The sequence below is a fragment of the Nylanderia fulva genome, unplaced genomic scaffold (genome assembly GCF_048542155.1).
Source record: "Nylanderia fulva isolate GAGA-0341 unplaced genomic scaffold, ASM4854215v1 Scaffold141, whole genome shotgun sequence".
Classification (NCBI taxonomy): Eukaryota; Metazoa; Arthropoda; class Insecta; order Hymenoptera; family Formicidae; genus Nylanderia; species Nylanderia fulva.
Window position 1 is genome coordinate 257,278 of NW_028189633.1, and position 14,957 is coordinate 272,234.

At 33.7% G+C, this 14,957-nt stretch overlaps 2 protein-coding genes and 1 pseudogene across 2 annotated transcripts; all 3 read left to right on the forward strand.

Annotated features, from left to right (window-relative positions):
• The first annotated feature begins 215 nt into the window (after nt 1-215).
• On the forward strand, nt 216-6,470 carry LOC146724254 (fatty acid synthase-like). Its single transcript, XM_085480290.1, has 4 exons — nt 216-558; nt 2,222-5,388; nt 5,578-6,031; nt 6,124-6,470. Exons 1-4 carry the CDS (start codon nt 261-263, stop codon nt 6,468-6,470), a joined length of 4,266 nt encoding a protein of 1,421 aa, XP_085336416.1. The 5' UTR covers nt 216-260.
• A 75-nt stretch (nt 6,471-6,545) lies between these two features.
• LOC146724255 (fatty acid synthase pseudogene) lies at nt 6,546-7,007 on the forward strand (annotated as a pseudogene).
• A 72-nt stretch (nt 7,008-7,079) lies between these two features.
• Nucleotides 7,080-9,077, forward strand: LOC146724256 (fatty acid synthase-like). The gene is made up of 2 exons (XM_085480289.1): nt 7,080-8,019; nt 8,591-9,077. Exons 1-2 carry the CDS (start codon nt 7,134-7,136, stop codon nt 8,983-8,985), a joined length of 1,281 nt encoding a protein of 426 aa, XP_085336415.1. The 5' UTR covers nt 7,080-7,133; the 3' UTR covers nt 8,986-9,077.
• Nucleotides 9,078-14,957: the final 5,880 nt, after the last annotated feature.

Here is a 14,957-nt window from a genome sequence, read left to right on the forward strand (position 1 = left end):
GCATAATTATGGTATATACAAAAAGCATTAGTTAATTGTGTCTTTTCAGATCAAAAAATCAGATAAAGGAAAATCGACATTAAATACTCAAACATTCAACATGTCTGATCATTTTGAAGGTGATATCTCCATCACGGGGCATTTCAGGTAATTGTGCTGATTTTACAATCAATCAATTTCGTATATCAAAGTAATGCATCGATATTTTTCCAGGCCGTTTACCTGAATCCTCAAACATTGAGGAGTTTAAGGAAAATTTAATGAAAGGAATGGACATGGTCACCGAGGACGAGCGCCGTTGGTCAAAGGGTACTTATGAAGTGCCATCCAGATTTGGCAAACTCAAGGATCTTGGCAGTTTTGATGCCTCGTTTTTCAGGGTACATCCTAAACAGGCGCGCGTAATGGATCCACAGCTTCGCATTATGCTAGAAGTGACATACGAGACGTTAATTGACGCTGGCGTTAATCCTTCCACCTTGAAAGGATCACGCACCGGTGTATTCGTCGGTGTTTCTTCTTCGGATGCGAACAATTTTTGGAAGAGAGATGCGAACGGTTTGTACATTTTGCAAATTTTCCTTAAAAATTTCTGACCCATAAAATAATATTATAAAATATTTATTTTAAACATAATGAAATTAATTTATAAACAAGTGTAACGAATATAAGATATCAGATATGTTAGAATTATAAATTCGTATATAGAAACACAAGATATAGAATTATTATGATACAAAAATATAAATAAAGAATAAGGTAAACATTAAAATTGAATATTAATATTATAATAATATTGAAAATTAATATTAAAAATTATTAGAAATTATAAATATATGAGTTTTAACAAGGCTCTGTAATATAAATATAAATTTAACGTATAAGACGGGCAACAAGAGCCAAATCGCGGATGACAATGCGTTATCCTAACGAAACTAAATAATTTTTCGTTAGAATTAAATACCGGTGCACAAGGCACCAAATTTTTACTTGGACACGGCCAAGATTTTTAGATATGAAATAATCTCATATTTTGAGATTTAATTTCAATACCCCTTTAACCTCCCTACGGAAAATAAATAAATGAATGCAAGAGAAAAATATAGATCCAAAAATCGCTGAATCGGAAGAGCAGTCGCCCGGCAAGCGAAAGTTCCCGATTCAGCGATTTTCGGATCTATATTTTTCTCTTGCATTCATTTATTTATTTTCCGTAGGGGGGTTAAAGGGGTATTGAAATTAAATCTCAAAATATGAGATTATTTCATATTTAAAATCTTGGCCGTGTCCAAGTAAAAATTTGGTGCCTTGTGCACCGGTATTTAATTCTAACGAAAAATTATTTAGTTTCGTTAGGATAACGCATTGTCATCCGCGATTTGGCTCTTGTTGCCCGTCTTATACGTTAAATTTATAGAAATTATAAATATTATTAATATATATATATATATATATATATATATATATATATATTAAAGTTAGTCGAATAATTAAATATTAATCAGTGAAATTCTTAAATATTATTACGATACCATATTGTCCCACGATTGTCATGAAATAAAAAATAAATTCTAAGAGAAAATGCTCTTTGTATATGTTTGCATTTCAAATCAAATAATGTAAATATATTACAGAATATTTTGAAATTTTTTAAGAAAGCAAAAGTATAGTTTACTAAAAATTGGAAAGAGAAATAAAGGGAGGGTCTAAACTTGACTTTGTTAATATTATAATATATCGTGATATTTACTGACATAAATATAATAAGTTACTGTATGTTATTATATATATATATATATAATAAAAAATAACAATAAATTCTAAAATTTTTAGCAAGTAAAAAAGACAATAATCAAAATTTTTTTACAAACGATCTGTGACGGAATCTTAAATGACCTTGAATTGTAAATATTTCAATAAATCAAATGTTTAAAAAAATTATGATTTAAGAAAAGTGATTACTTTTATATGACTTCGGAGTCCCTATATAGAACAAATTCTTTAAAATAAAAACATATATCTCTCGCAACAATATAAATCCAATTACACAATATAAACTACATCTTAATATCTTATTTATCAATTTCAATTTTTTCCAACAAAAACTTAATTTTCGTTGGAAATGTACGTAGCAACATCCGCGTATGGCTTTTTAGGTCATTCTTATTTGTGATTATTATTTAATTTTTTCCAACATTGAATATTTATCGATTGTTTGCAGGATATGGATTGCTTGGATGTTGCAGAGCAATGTTCGCTAACAGAATTTCATATGCTTTTGATTGGAACGGTCCCAGTTACGCGATTGACACAGCCTGTTCCTCGTCTTTGGTTGCCTTGCATCAAGCAGTCCTCGCTATAAGGACCGGGGAATGCGACAGCGCGATCGTTGGAGGAATGAGTCTTTTGCTCGATCCGGCGAATGCTCTTCACTTTCATCAACTAAATATGCTATCCAACGATGGCAAGTGCAAAACATTCGATGTTACGGCTGACGGTTATGCGAGAGCCGAAGCAGTGGTTGCAATATATCTGCAGAAGGCAATTGATGCACGCAGAGTGTACGCCACAGTGATGAATACAATGGTAAACACGGATGGTTATAAGCCTGAAGGTATCACGTATCCAAACGGGAACATTCAATATCAGATGTTGCACGAGGTATACAACAAGGTGGGTCTCGATCCCAAAAATGTTGTTTACATGGAGGCTCATGGAACCGGTACCAAAACGGGGGATCCAGAAGAACTCGCTGCCATTGATAAACTGCTCTGTAAAGATAGAAAGACTCCACTGCTGATAGGCTCGGTTAAGTCAAATATGGGACATTCGGAACCCGCCAGTGGATTGTGCTCCATTGTTAAGGTGCTGATCGCGATGGAAACAGGTGTGATTCCTGCGAATTTAAACTTCACTATTCCAAATCCAATGCTCCCTGCATTAAAAGAAGGACGAATGCGTGTGGTCGACAAAGTCACACCTTGGAACGGCGGTCTCGTGGGTATCAATTCGTTCGGTTTTGGTGGCTCTAATTCGCATGTCATTCTGCGCAGTAACCCAAAAGCAAAGATGTCGTCAGTGTCAGAAACTGTCAAACCGATGCTGCCGAAGCTAGTTATCGTGTCAGATCGAACGAAAGATGCTACAGACGTGTTACTGGATAAGGCAACAGAGCATCTGCAGGACAAGGAGTTTCTATCACTGTTACATGCTGTGCATAGTGATAATATATCAGGACACAACGTTCGCGGCTACGAGATACTTGGTTATGATAATACGCGCAAAGTAGCCAAGGCCAATTATGATAAGAAACGTCCCATTTGGTTTGTATTTTCCGGTATGGGTTCTCAATGGCCAGGTATGGGTCGCGAATTATTTCACATCGAAATTTGCCAACGTAGTTTACGACGATGTGCGGATATCTTAAAGAACCAAGACATCGATTTAATAAATATTATCATGAATGGTACTGACGAGATTTACGAGAACGTAATAGTTACTTTTGTGTCAATTGTGGCCATCCAAATTGCTCTCGTTGATATGTTGATATCTATAGGCATACGACCAGACGGCATAGTTGGACACTCTATCGGTGAATTAAGCTGTTCCTATGCCGACGGTGCGTTTACATTGGAACAAACCATATTGGCAGCTTACTACAGAGGCAAAGCGATTGTAGATTCAAACTTGGAACCAGGTGCTATGGCAGCGATTGGTTTGAACTGGGAGGAAGCTAAAACGATATGTCCGTCCGATATCGTTCCAGCCTGTCACAATTCCGCACGTTCGGTTACTATATGCGGCTCTTCTATTTCTGTAAACATGTTTGTCGAGAAGCTGAAAGATAAAAATATTTTTACCAAAATGATCAAATGCTCTGGCATTGCTTTCCACAGCAAATACGTTGCCGAGGCAGAATTTAAGTTTCGCAATTCACTCGACATGATCATAACAAAACCGAAGCAGAGATCTCACAGATGGATCTCTAGTTCGGTTCCCGAGGTCGCATGGAAAAGTCCACTTGCACAATTCAGCTCAACTGATTATCACGTGAATAATATGTTATCGCCCGTACTCTTCTACGAAGCGACTGCGCACATCCCAGAGAACGCCATAACCATTGAAATCTCGCCGCATTGTTTACTTCAGGCGATCCTTTGTAGATCGCTACCACCGACGGTGACAAATGTCAGTCTTCAAAAACGGAATCATTCAAACAATCTTATCTTCTTGTTGTCTAATGTAGGAAAATTGTATAATGCCGGAGCGCAACCAGATATCTCCAAATTGTATTTGCCGGTCAGTTTTCCTGTTGGTCGTGGAACACCAATGATCGGACCTTTGGTCAAATGGGACCATTCCGTTACGTGGGAGGTGCCAAATTTCAAGCACAGGTCAGGAGAATTGTCGAACAAGCACATTGTGGAAGTAAATCTAACAAGAAAGACGGATGCGTTTCTAACTGGACATAAAGTTGACGGAAAACTTATCTTCCCTGGCGCCGCTCTTATTCTGATGACTTGGAAAACTTTTGCCAAACTACGTGACATTAATTTCGAACAAATACCGGTAATCTTCGAGAACCTACAGTTCCATCGTGCTACTTTTGTGCCGGAAAAAAAAACAATCAAGTTTTCCGTAAATATTTTTGAAGTAACGGGTAATTTTGAGATCTGTGAGTCCGATGCGGTTGTTGTCAGTAGAAACATACGCGTAGCTGAGGCCATCGAAAAAGAGCAGCTAAATCGGTCACCGATACTGCTCGTTAATAAGGAGCACTCATTACCGATGAATACAGAGGACATTTATAAGGAAATGAGGCTGCGCGGTTATGAATATAGTGACATTTTTGAAGGGATAAAATCCTGCAATTGCGACAAAACCATAGGTGAGCTATATTGGTTTAACGAATGGAGCTCGTACATAGACAGTATGTTTCAATTTACCGTATTGTTCGATGAAAGAAAATTGGTGTACATATCAGGAATCCGTTATGTCGCAATCGATCCTGTTCTTCATAAACAATTGGTTGATGAATTACCAAAACACAGTGGATTACCAGTATATTATTACAAGAACATCGACGTTATCAAATCGGGTGGTATCGAAGTGAGAGGTATAAAACCTAGTGCACCTATACGACAACAGGTTCAAGTCAGACCTAAATACGAAAGTTATGATTATGTATCCTATGAAAATTCGCACAACTTTATTCTGAAAGATCCCATAAAAGGAAAAACACACGCGCTTAGCGTGTTATTACAAACAGTTTATGAAAACGTTATGACATCGAGAATCAAAATCGTAGAAGTTGTGGGCAATCGAGCCGCAGAAGACCTTTTAATGCCGCTTGTACACGACATTTTATACAGCGAACCCTTCTGTAATGTGAGTACTAATCGCAAAAAAACATGATTTCAGAAATCAAAATATATTTGAAATAATAACTATAATCGATAAAGATTCTGTAATTTGCAAATGTAGATTTGCATATAATTTGCAACTTTTTCCAGCAAGTTTTTATTTCATCGTTTATCTCATACACAATTTTAGGTGTCGAAATATCGTTTGTTTCAGGTGGATTTACAGATAGCCATCAATTCCGTACAAAATTACGCAAAACATTTCAATCAAGTAAATGTAAAAATTAACACTGTGACGTGGAATGAAGCTTCCTTAAGTCAGAATGTGCATCTTATTATAGCCGCAGATATTCAGTCTTGCACATATCTTACAAATCTAGCTGCTGCCTTGAAATCAGGTTGTTTTATTCTTCTGGAAGTGATTGCTGAACAATTCGATTTTGAGACCAGGTTGAAAGAGGAGAATCTGGTGTTAGTCGGAAAACAATTTGGTTCTTCGGAAAAAAGTTATGTTTTGTTGAGAAAGCGAAATAAGAAAAGAGAACCGATTGTAATATCAATTACAGGAAAACATCTTTCATGGTTGGACAATGCGAAACAAGTATTTAAAAAATTTGATAGTGAAAATCAAGAAATACTTTTTGTGTCTCAGGACAAAGATCCACTTGGTAAAGTTATGAAATAAATAATGTACAAATTAGTTTATACATCTGCGTGTATTATCAACAAATTGTGAAGCACATTTATTTTTAATTTGCAGGCTTAATTGGATTGATGAATTGTATTCGGCGTGAGAACACAAATGTACGTTACGTGTTTATTCAGGATGATAACGCTCCCAAATTCGATTTATCCACTCAGTTTTATGTGGAGCAATTAGATAAAGGATTAATAGCTAATGTGTTAAAAGGAGGTCGATGGGGTAGTTATCGGCACTTTCAATTAGATTGTTCTGGCAAAATTCAAGTTGAGCACGCCTACGTGAATACATTAACGAAAGGAGACTTGAGCAGTCTGGAATGGATTCAAAGTCCGATAACATACTGCCAGACTAAATATCAAAGATCTCTCTGCAGTGTGTATTACGCCTCGTTAAACTTCAAGTAAGTTTCGCGGAGTGTCGTTTGTTCGTCCAATTGATAACATATAGCAAATATATTTTGTATTAATAATAGGGACATCATGGTAGCAACCGGTAAAATATCAATGAACGAAATATCGGGATTGTCTAAAGAGGACTTTATATTAGGTATTGAGTTTTCCGGAAGAGATGTAAATGGGGATAGAGTCATGGGTATAATCAGAGGCAAAGGTTTGGCGACCACTGTTGTGTCTGATTCCGATTTTCTTTGGAATGTACCTGACAAGTGGACGTTGGAGCAAGCGGCTACAATCCCGGTCGCTTATATGACTAGTTATTACGCTCTGTTTGTACGAGGTCGGTTAAAAAGGGGAGAAACCGTGTTGATTCACACTGGTGCGGGCGCGGTTGGTCAAGCAGCGATCACCATTGCATTGCATGCCGGCTGCACAGTCTTCACCACTGTTGGTACATTGGAGAAACGGCAGTATCTTAAAAAAATTTTCCGCAATTGTCCGATAAGCACATTGGCAATTCCCGGGATACGAGTTTCGAGCAATTAATCCTCGATAATACCCAAGGACGTAGGGGTGGACGTGGTATTAAACTCTTTAGCGGAAGAAAAGCTGCATGCCAGCGTACGGTGTCTCGCGATAAACGGTCGTTTTCTTGAGATAGGAAAATATGACATGATGAATGGCAACCGCATAGATATGTCGATATTTTTAAAGAACATTGCCTTCCACGGTATACTGTTGGAAATGCTCTTCGAGAACTACGTGGACAAACGAGAAACAATTAGGCTTTTCTCGGAAGGAATCGAGAACGGCGTGGTGCGCCCGTTATCACCAACGATATTTTCAGACCAACACCTCGAACAGGGATTTAGATTTATGGCGGCAGGCAAACACATCGGCAAGATATTGTTCCGAATTCGGGAAGAGGAAACGCAGAAGCGTGTGCTACCGATTTCTAGAATGATGGCTGCTATGCCGCGAACTTACATGCATCCGGAGAAGTCATACGTGCTGATTGGTGGTCTCGGTGGATTTGGCTTGGAATTGGCCAATTGGATGATTGCTCGCGGTGCCAGGTTTATAATTCTCGTGTCACGTACCGGTGTACGCACCGGTTATCAGGAATCGCGAGTGCAATATTGGCGCGAAAGCGGCATCCGTATCGTCATTTCTACGGTAGATGTCACAACATCATTGGGCGCCGAACGTTTAATCGAAGAAAGTAACCAACTGGCTCCGGTAGGTGGTATATTTAATCTGGCGGCTGTGATGCGCGATGCTTTGTTCGAAAACCTTGACGTGGACGACTTCGAGAGCGTAATATTGCCAAAAGTCAACGCTACGAGGAATTTGGATGAGATATCGAGAAAATGCTGTCCATCATTAGATCATTTTGTCGTGTTTTCGTCCGTGTCGTGCGGTCGCGGCAATTCAGGTCAATCTGCTTACGGATATGCAAATTCGGTTATGGAGAGAATGATGGAACAGAGATGTGCTTCGGATTTGCCCGGTCTCGCTATTCAATGGGGTCCTATCGGAGATGTCGGTTTATACGTAGGTGAGTCTTTTCTTTTTATGTTTTTCCATGAGTTTCTGTAATTTTCAATATTCTTCAGATCTTATTGCATTTCTTTGAGGTTTTTATAAAATAACCTTTAAATTTCATTTTCAAATCTTTTTTATAAAATTTGTCTTTTATAAGATTGTCGATATAGTGTGATTTTGTACAACTCTTTAGAAAAATAATTATATTCTTTATTATAAACACGATCTACACTCCATTCCTCTCAGCCAATAGAGCCACACGCGATGTTATTGCGACAATTAAGAAAGAAAGAAAATTTGGAAACTAAGGAATTTGTATTTTATGTATTCTTTATTATGTGCTTATTATCAAGAGTGTAATTTTAGTATTGAAAAAAATATAAATACAGTATAGAAAAAATACGAGATATATTATAAGTTTTGTTCTAAAATAATTAGAATGTAATTAATAATTAATATTTTATTAAAAAAAAGATAACTAATTAATTAATATTTCAATATATAAAATATTTTTTCGATATTTTTCTTAGCTAAGTTAATAATAATTATTTGTTATGATACCATTATGCTTTTTCTGTTTACAGATATGAAGAATAAGAATATCAATTTAAGCAATATTTTACCGCAATCTATTAGCAGCTGCCTCGCAACTATGGATGTCTTTCTTCAACAGCAATATCCTATACTATCGTCTGTGGTAGTAGTTAATAAGGAACATAAAACCGCGAATAGCGACAGCAAAGTTAATTTTGCTGAAATTTCTAATGTTCTCGGTATCAAAAACTTTCTGTCAAAAAATCTCGATGACAGTTTGGAGAAACTGGGTGTTGACTCACTGGGCTATGTGGAGATCAAACAGATTCTTGAAAAAGATTATGATATAGTATTATCATTCCGAGAAATCCGTACTTTGACAGTAGGCAAATTGCGAGATTTAGTTTTGGCAAATGACGTATCTTGTGATTCTTCTACGAGTTAGAAAAAATGTAAACATAACTGCGAATTTTTTATAGTATATATTTATTATGATTTATATTTAAACTATTTTATTAAAACTTTTTATATATGAAAGTCTTATTGTTTTAAAGTTCTATTTTTTCTTCTGTCTGGTAATATAATGATGATTGTATTTATTTTAATAAGTACATTTTGCTGTATAAAAGTAAATGAGACAAATAAATATTTTTTGAGATATTTTGTCGTTTCGGAATTTTTGCCTCTTTCTGTATATATTTAAATATTGAGACTTATTTTGATTTTGATTTCATTGAATATGTAATTATTCTTCTATTGAGACGCTCGCTGTTTTACCTTGAGATGCAACCCAGCAAACACCGATATATAATTGTTACATTGCTATAATAAAACGGAATATAACAGGTAATATATAACGTGTACGTTACATGTAACATCCATGTTAGTTGTAATTTCCCACTCATAGATGTAGCATTTTAATATAACATATATTACATTGTAGTTATATTGTAATTATATACCAAATAGCACATTGATGTATTGATAAGTCAGTGCTATCTTGGGATATAATGACAATATAACTACAATGTAATATATGTAATATTAAAAATGTTACATCTATGAGTGGGAAATTACAAATAACATATACGTTACATGTAACATGCTTAAGTATATAACATTTATATATTGTGTTTGCTGGGAATGCGTTAACATGTTTTTTTGTGATAAATAATAATTACTATATGAAAATAACACGTGCACGCATTGGATTACTGTTTGAATTCAGTTGAGTCAGATAAAATTTATTGTATGCCGCTGGACCGGCACAAGGGTCGCGCCGAATTTGGATAAGGATCGTCAAGGAGCGTTTGGAGAAGGAGCGTCAAGGAAGTCTTCGGATATTGTCAAATTGGAACTTTTTATGATTTATCTAATACACTTTTATTCAATTCGCATACACTTTTGGGTTTTTTAATTATACTTTACTTATAAACTTATATTTGAATATAATATTCAATATAATGGGGATATACTGACATTCGAGTGGCGACAGCGTTACGTTTTACGAACTCTTGGTTACTTTTTATTAACGACTTGCCTCAAGCGCGTCTCCTGCTCGATTTATATGAACGGATTTTGGGAGGTCTCTTACTCTGAAGGGGTGTCTGGCAACAGGTTTTCTTGGTCAAAAACCTGAGTGCAAGCGAAGCAAATTTGAATTCCTTTTGCTTTGCTTGTACTTTAGGCAATTTCGGTTTCGCGCGTATCTCGCAGCGTCTGCGTTTTTCGCGCGATCGACATCCGTCATCAAGTGGATGTAATACAAGTCGCTATAGTTATTTAGGGCTATAACACATTACTCAAGTGTAATTTAGAGGTGATTAAAAAATATTGCGTTTAAATAAAAGTAGGTTTAAATCGTAAGTTTACAAAAAAAAATTAATTATAACATATAATAATAAAAAAATAATAATAATAAATATTACTCAAGTGTAATTTAGAGGTGATTAAAAAAATATTGCGTTTAAATAAAAGTTGGTTTAAATCGCAAGTTTACGAAAAGCAATTAATTAGAACATATAATAATAAAGATAATATAATAATAAACAAATCACAAATGACGATGATTTCTTTCTAATTATCAAATAGATGTAGTTTTGTACAAAACTATTTGTGGTTTAATACTCTGTGTTACAAACCTTTTAATTTTAAACTAAAATTTTTTGCTAACATTTTTTTGTCTTAGATCATAGCTATTTATGTCTACTTTTATAAATAAACAGATTTCTTTGTGTTCAAAATCGAACTCTCAAAATTGAGAAACCTGCAAAGTAAAAGCATTAATCATCCGCATGTAGCCTTTTTCATGCATCATGCATCAAGCAAATGATAGTAAAATAAAAATGTAATTCTACATTAGAAAATTAGCGTTCGGCCGCAGGAGTATACTTTTAGCCCGTGCCTTCGAAAATAAACGCTCGCTCTATCTCGCTTTAAAAACGACACCGCAGGCGCGCGAGAGGAGACAAAAAATGTATGTATTAATAACAAATATTTAACTGTTGCACTAATAAACAATCACATTAGCATGTTCTTTTCTCGAACGTTCTCGAATTTCGTCTCTATAAAAGTCTCCCCTCGCGAGACCGTGGGGCTGTTTCCGTTTAGTCTGTCGGCGCGAACAGAGTGCGATTCGATTTCACGAAAATTAGATTGCTTGTCTTTTTTTCGAGTACATTTCCGTAGCTTGCGGACCGCAAAGTAATTAGACTCTCAAATCGTCTTTTCTTTTTATTGTTAATTATTCTCGTCCTTTTTAATTGTACTTTTTTTGAGTGTTAGTATATTAAATATATTGTGAGTGTTAACTTGACGCGTGATGAGTGACTCGAACTTATTCCGTCCAGCTTCCGATTTCTTCTTCCGCTTTTCGTCGTGCATACTTTAAAAATTCAAATTGGTAGATCTAATATAACGGCGAAAGTTACGAAAAACTAAAAAATTATCTTAACTCTTTGAATGAAAATTTAAAAAAATTTAGAAATAAAAAGTTTCCTCTGAGCCGTTCTACTGACATGAAGATTACACTAGCGTCACTTTTGCTACTGTTACAATTAAAATATTGTTACATCATAAATATATGATGCGATTAATATTTTATATTTTAACACCTGCCAACCTCGTAGTCAAAAAACTAGAGAGGATCGCTTCCCACAGTAATGTAAATGTGATGGCTTAGTGAGAATCATATTAATGTTAATCTTACGACGTTTTATTTCGTTTACTGGTGTAACCGCGTTTAAATATGTTTATTAGACGTTTATACGCTAAAAACATTTAGACTTTGGTGATTTTAATTTGCTTTTTGTACTGCGCTGAAGAGGATCCGAAAAATTCGATCAAAACGTTTGCTTTCTCATTTGTTTTAACTTTCGAGTTTATTTTTATAATTTTAGATTAATTTAAACTTTATTGTTTCTATCAGTACATATTGATTAAATGTAATAAATTAGTGTTTATAACCGTAATATTACTTCTGCTCTTATTAGCCTTTTATATGTGTAATACTTTATTTAGAAATAAATTTATAATTTATTATTCAAAAAATGAAATTTTTTAAACATTTCTCGTAACTTTTGCTGTCATATTGGGTTTGCTAATTTGAATTTTCCAAAAGATCAAATTGTTAATAAAATTAAATATATACAGCTACAATTTAAGCCTTGAAAGAAATTCTTTGATTAGTCTTTTTGGGCAGATAAGATGGCCCGTTTCATAAAAAACATTTCATGTATGTATATGTATATTTATTAGATTAGCATTTTTCATCTTTATTTTGAAACGATATAAATAAATAATTTATTTTACATATATAAGTACAAATAAATAAGCGTAAAATTTATTGACAATTGCTCGATTCCGCATTATTTAATTTAAATATTTAAATATAAGAAACACACAAAACTTAATCTTGACAAGAATTTTGCATGGAAAAGTGATTTCATATATATATTTGCATATGGTTCATTTGACAATATATAAAAGTATACAGGGTATTTTGCAAGTAAATACAAAAAAATTAAAAGGATATTCCTTGGTTTATTATATTAGAAAATATTATTATTGGGCTACCGACGAGGTCACCGTTGTTTCCCATAGTAGCTGATATGGTTATATGAATGATTTGGAAACACAATGCTTAAAGAAGTTGGATTTTAGTGCGTCTCTATACTTTAGATATGTGGATGATATTTTTGCGGTGATCCCTTGCAATAAAATTGATACTATTCTTACTACTTTTAATAATTATCACGATCGCTTAAATTTTACACATGAAATTGAAGAAAACAACATGATTAATTTTTTAAATACTACAATCTTGAGGAAAGATGGAGCATTAATCACTAATTGGTATCAGAAATCAACATTTTCAGGTAGATACATAAATTACTTTTCAAATCATCCATATAAATATAAAATTAACACTATCATAAATTTAGTTAATCACGCAATTTTATTGTCTAATGACCAATTTCACAAAAAGAATATTGAATTAGTAAAACAAATTTTGACCAATAATTGTTTCCCTTCTGATCTTGTTAATAGAATTATTAAAAACCATTTAGATTTCCTTAAACAAAATAAAAATCCAAACGAATCACACATTGTAAATGACAAACAAAAAAATGTTAACATTACATCTTGCATTACTTTGTCTTATATTAAAGACCTCAGCGAGTTTAAAAAAGGCTTATTATTAATTTTTTTTATATAAAACATTTCTGCTAACTCTCTCTTTTTAGTATGTCTCTCGTTATGTAAAATAGTCGGATTGTCCCAATCGAATTCATACTCAAATTCAACTCTATGTTATTGCTTACAACTGAGTAATTACTCTCATGCATCTTTATATTATTTTTATGTTTTTTGATGCAGGTACTTAAGTGTCTTTTAGTGTGCCCGATATATGAAAATTCGCAATTTTTACAATTAATTTTATATACTTCTACTACTTTGATTTGGTTAAGCTTTGGAATTTCGTCTTTGCTACGTTTAATTAATGTATTTAGTTTTTTGGGGACAGAGTATACAACCTTTAAACCTGCTTTAGAAAGGGAATTTTTCATATTTTCGCTGAGGTCTTTAATCTTTAGAGGATGGGCGTATTTTTTTGTAAACTTTTGTAATTTGAAGTAAGTATTTTTATATCTTTATTATAGTGTTGTACTATGAAAAATAAGCGACTCTTACAGAGCCAATATATTGGCTTCCCGTCCGGTACGGTAACAAAAATAGAAAAATTTTACAGAACCATTATAAAATTATAATTATCAAAGAGTTCATCTGTTATCTTAGTTTCGAATAAGAAAAATAGCCATTTAAAAAAAATTACGTTATGGAAATATATTTCATAGAGTTAAAATAATAATCAATACATAAAAAAAAATTTTTTTATCTGTAATACATATATTTTTTTAAGTTGATTAACGTACAAGATTACAGAATTACACAAAATATTGCAGTTGAAAAACGAAATATGATAGATATTTGTTTTAACAAAATTTTTTTCACTAAAATATATATGAGTATAAAAAAGGTTAGAATCTTCTCTCGAAGGTACTGGCAACTATTATTTATTCAATCACAACGTTTCGACCCTCTTTGAGTTCTTATCAAGTGATCTAGATATACATAGATAGAGATTAATACAATAAAAAACAAAATTACCTCACTAACAATATTACAAAATGATAAAAAGAAGCGAAACATACTTGTAAAAATAAAAATAAAATTATAATTTTAAGATGTCAAGAACGAACATAGTGTCGGTTTGACAACACGTCAAGACTCTTAGACGAGTTATTGAAGACTAAACGACCTTTATTATTTTGTCGTAGATATTACTTAGATTGTTGGTATCCTTTTGTAAATTAATAGCGTTATTATTTCTCTTAATAAAAAACATTTCAGCGATTTCTCTTTTTCTTACGTGTTTTTACTATGCAAAATAACAGGCAAAGTCCAGTCAAAATCGTGACCGAATTCAATTTTATGTTTGCTGATAACTGAGAAATTACTCGAATGCATTTTGATGTTGCTGAAATGTTCCTTTACACGTGTACAAAGATATCTCTTTGTTTGTCCGATGTATGACACGTTGCAATCCTTAAACTTTCTAATAAAAATAAGTCTATCAGTAAATTTGACAAATTGTGCACTAAACAAGACGCATTTTCGGACTTGTTCAAAAACATTGACAATTCTAAGTGGTTAGTGAACATTAGTGGTAAAACTATTCCGGATAAGGTGTTCGAGTTTTTAAGCTTGGGTGACAAATTTGGTTTGCCGATAGATCACGGAAATAGTAAAGATCGAATGAATATCGTCCTGGAGAACATAAAGAATTTAGAGATTAATCACAAGAACGTTCCGAGTGACGTACTAGAAACCACCAGAATTTCAGTAGCTGATTCT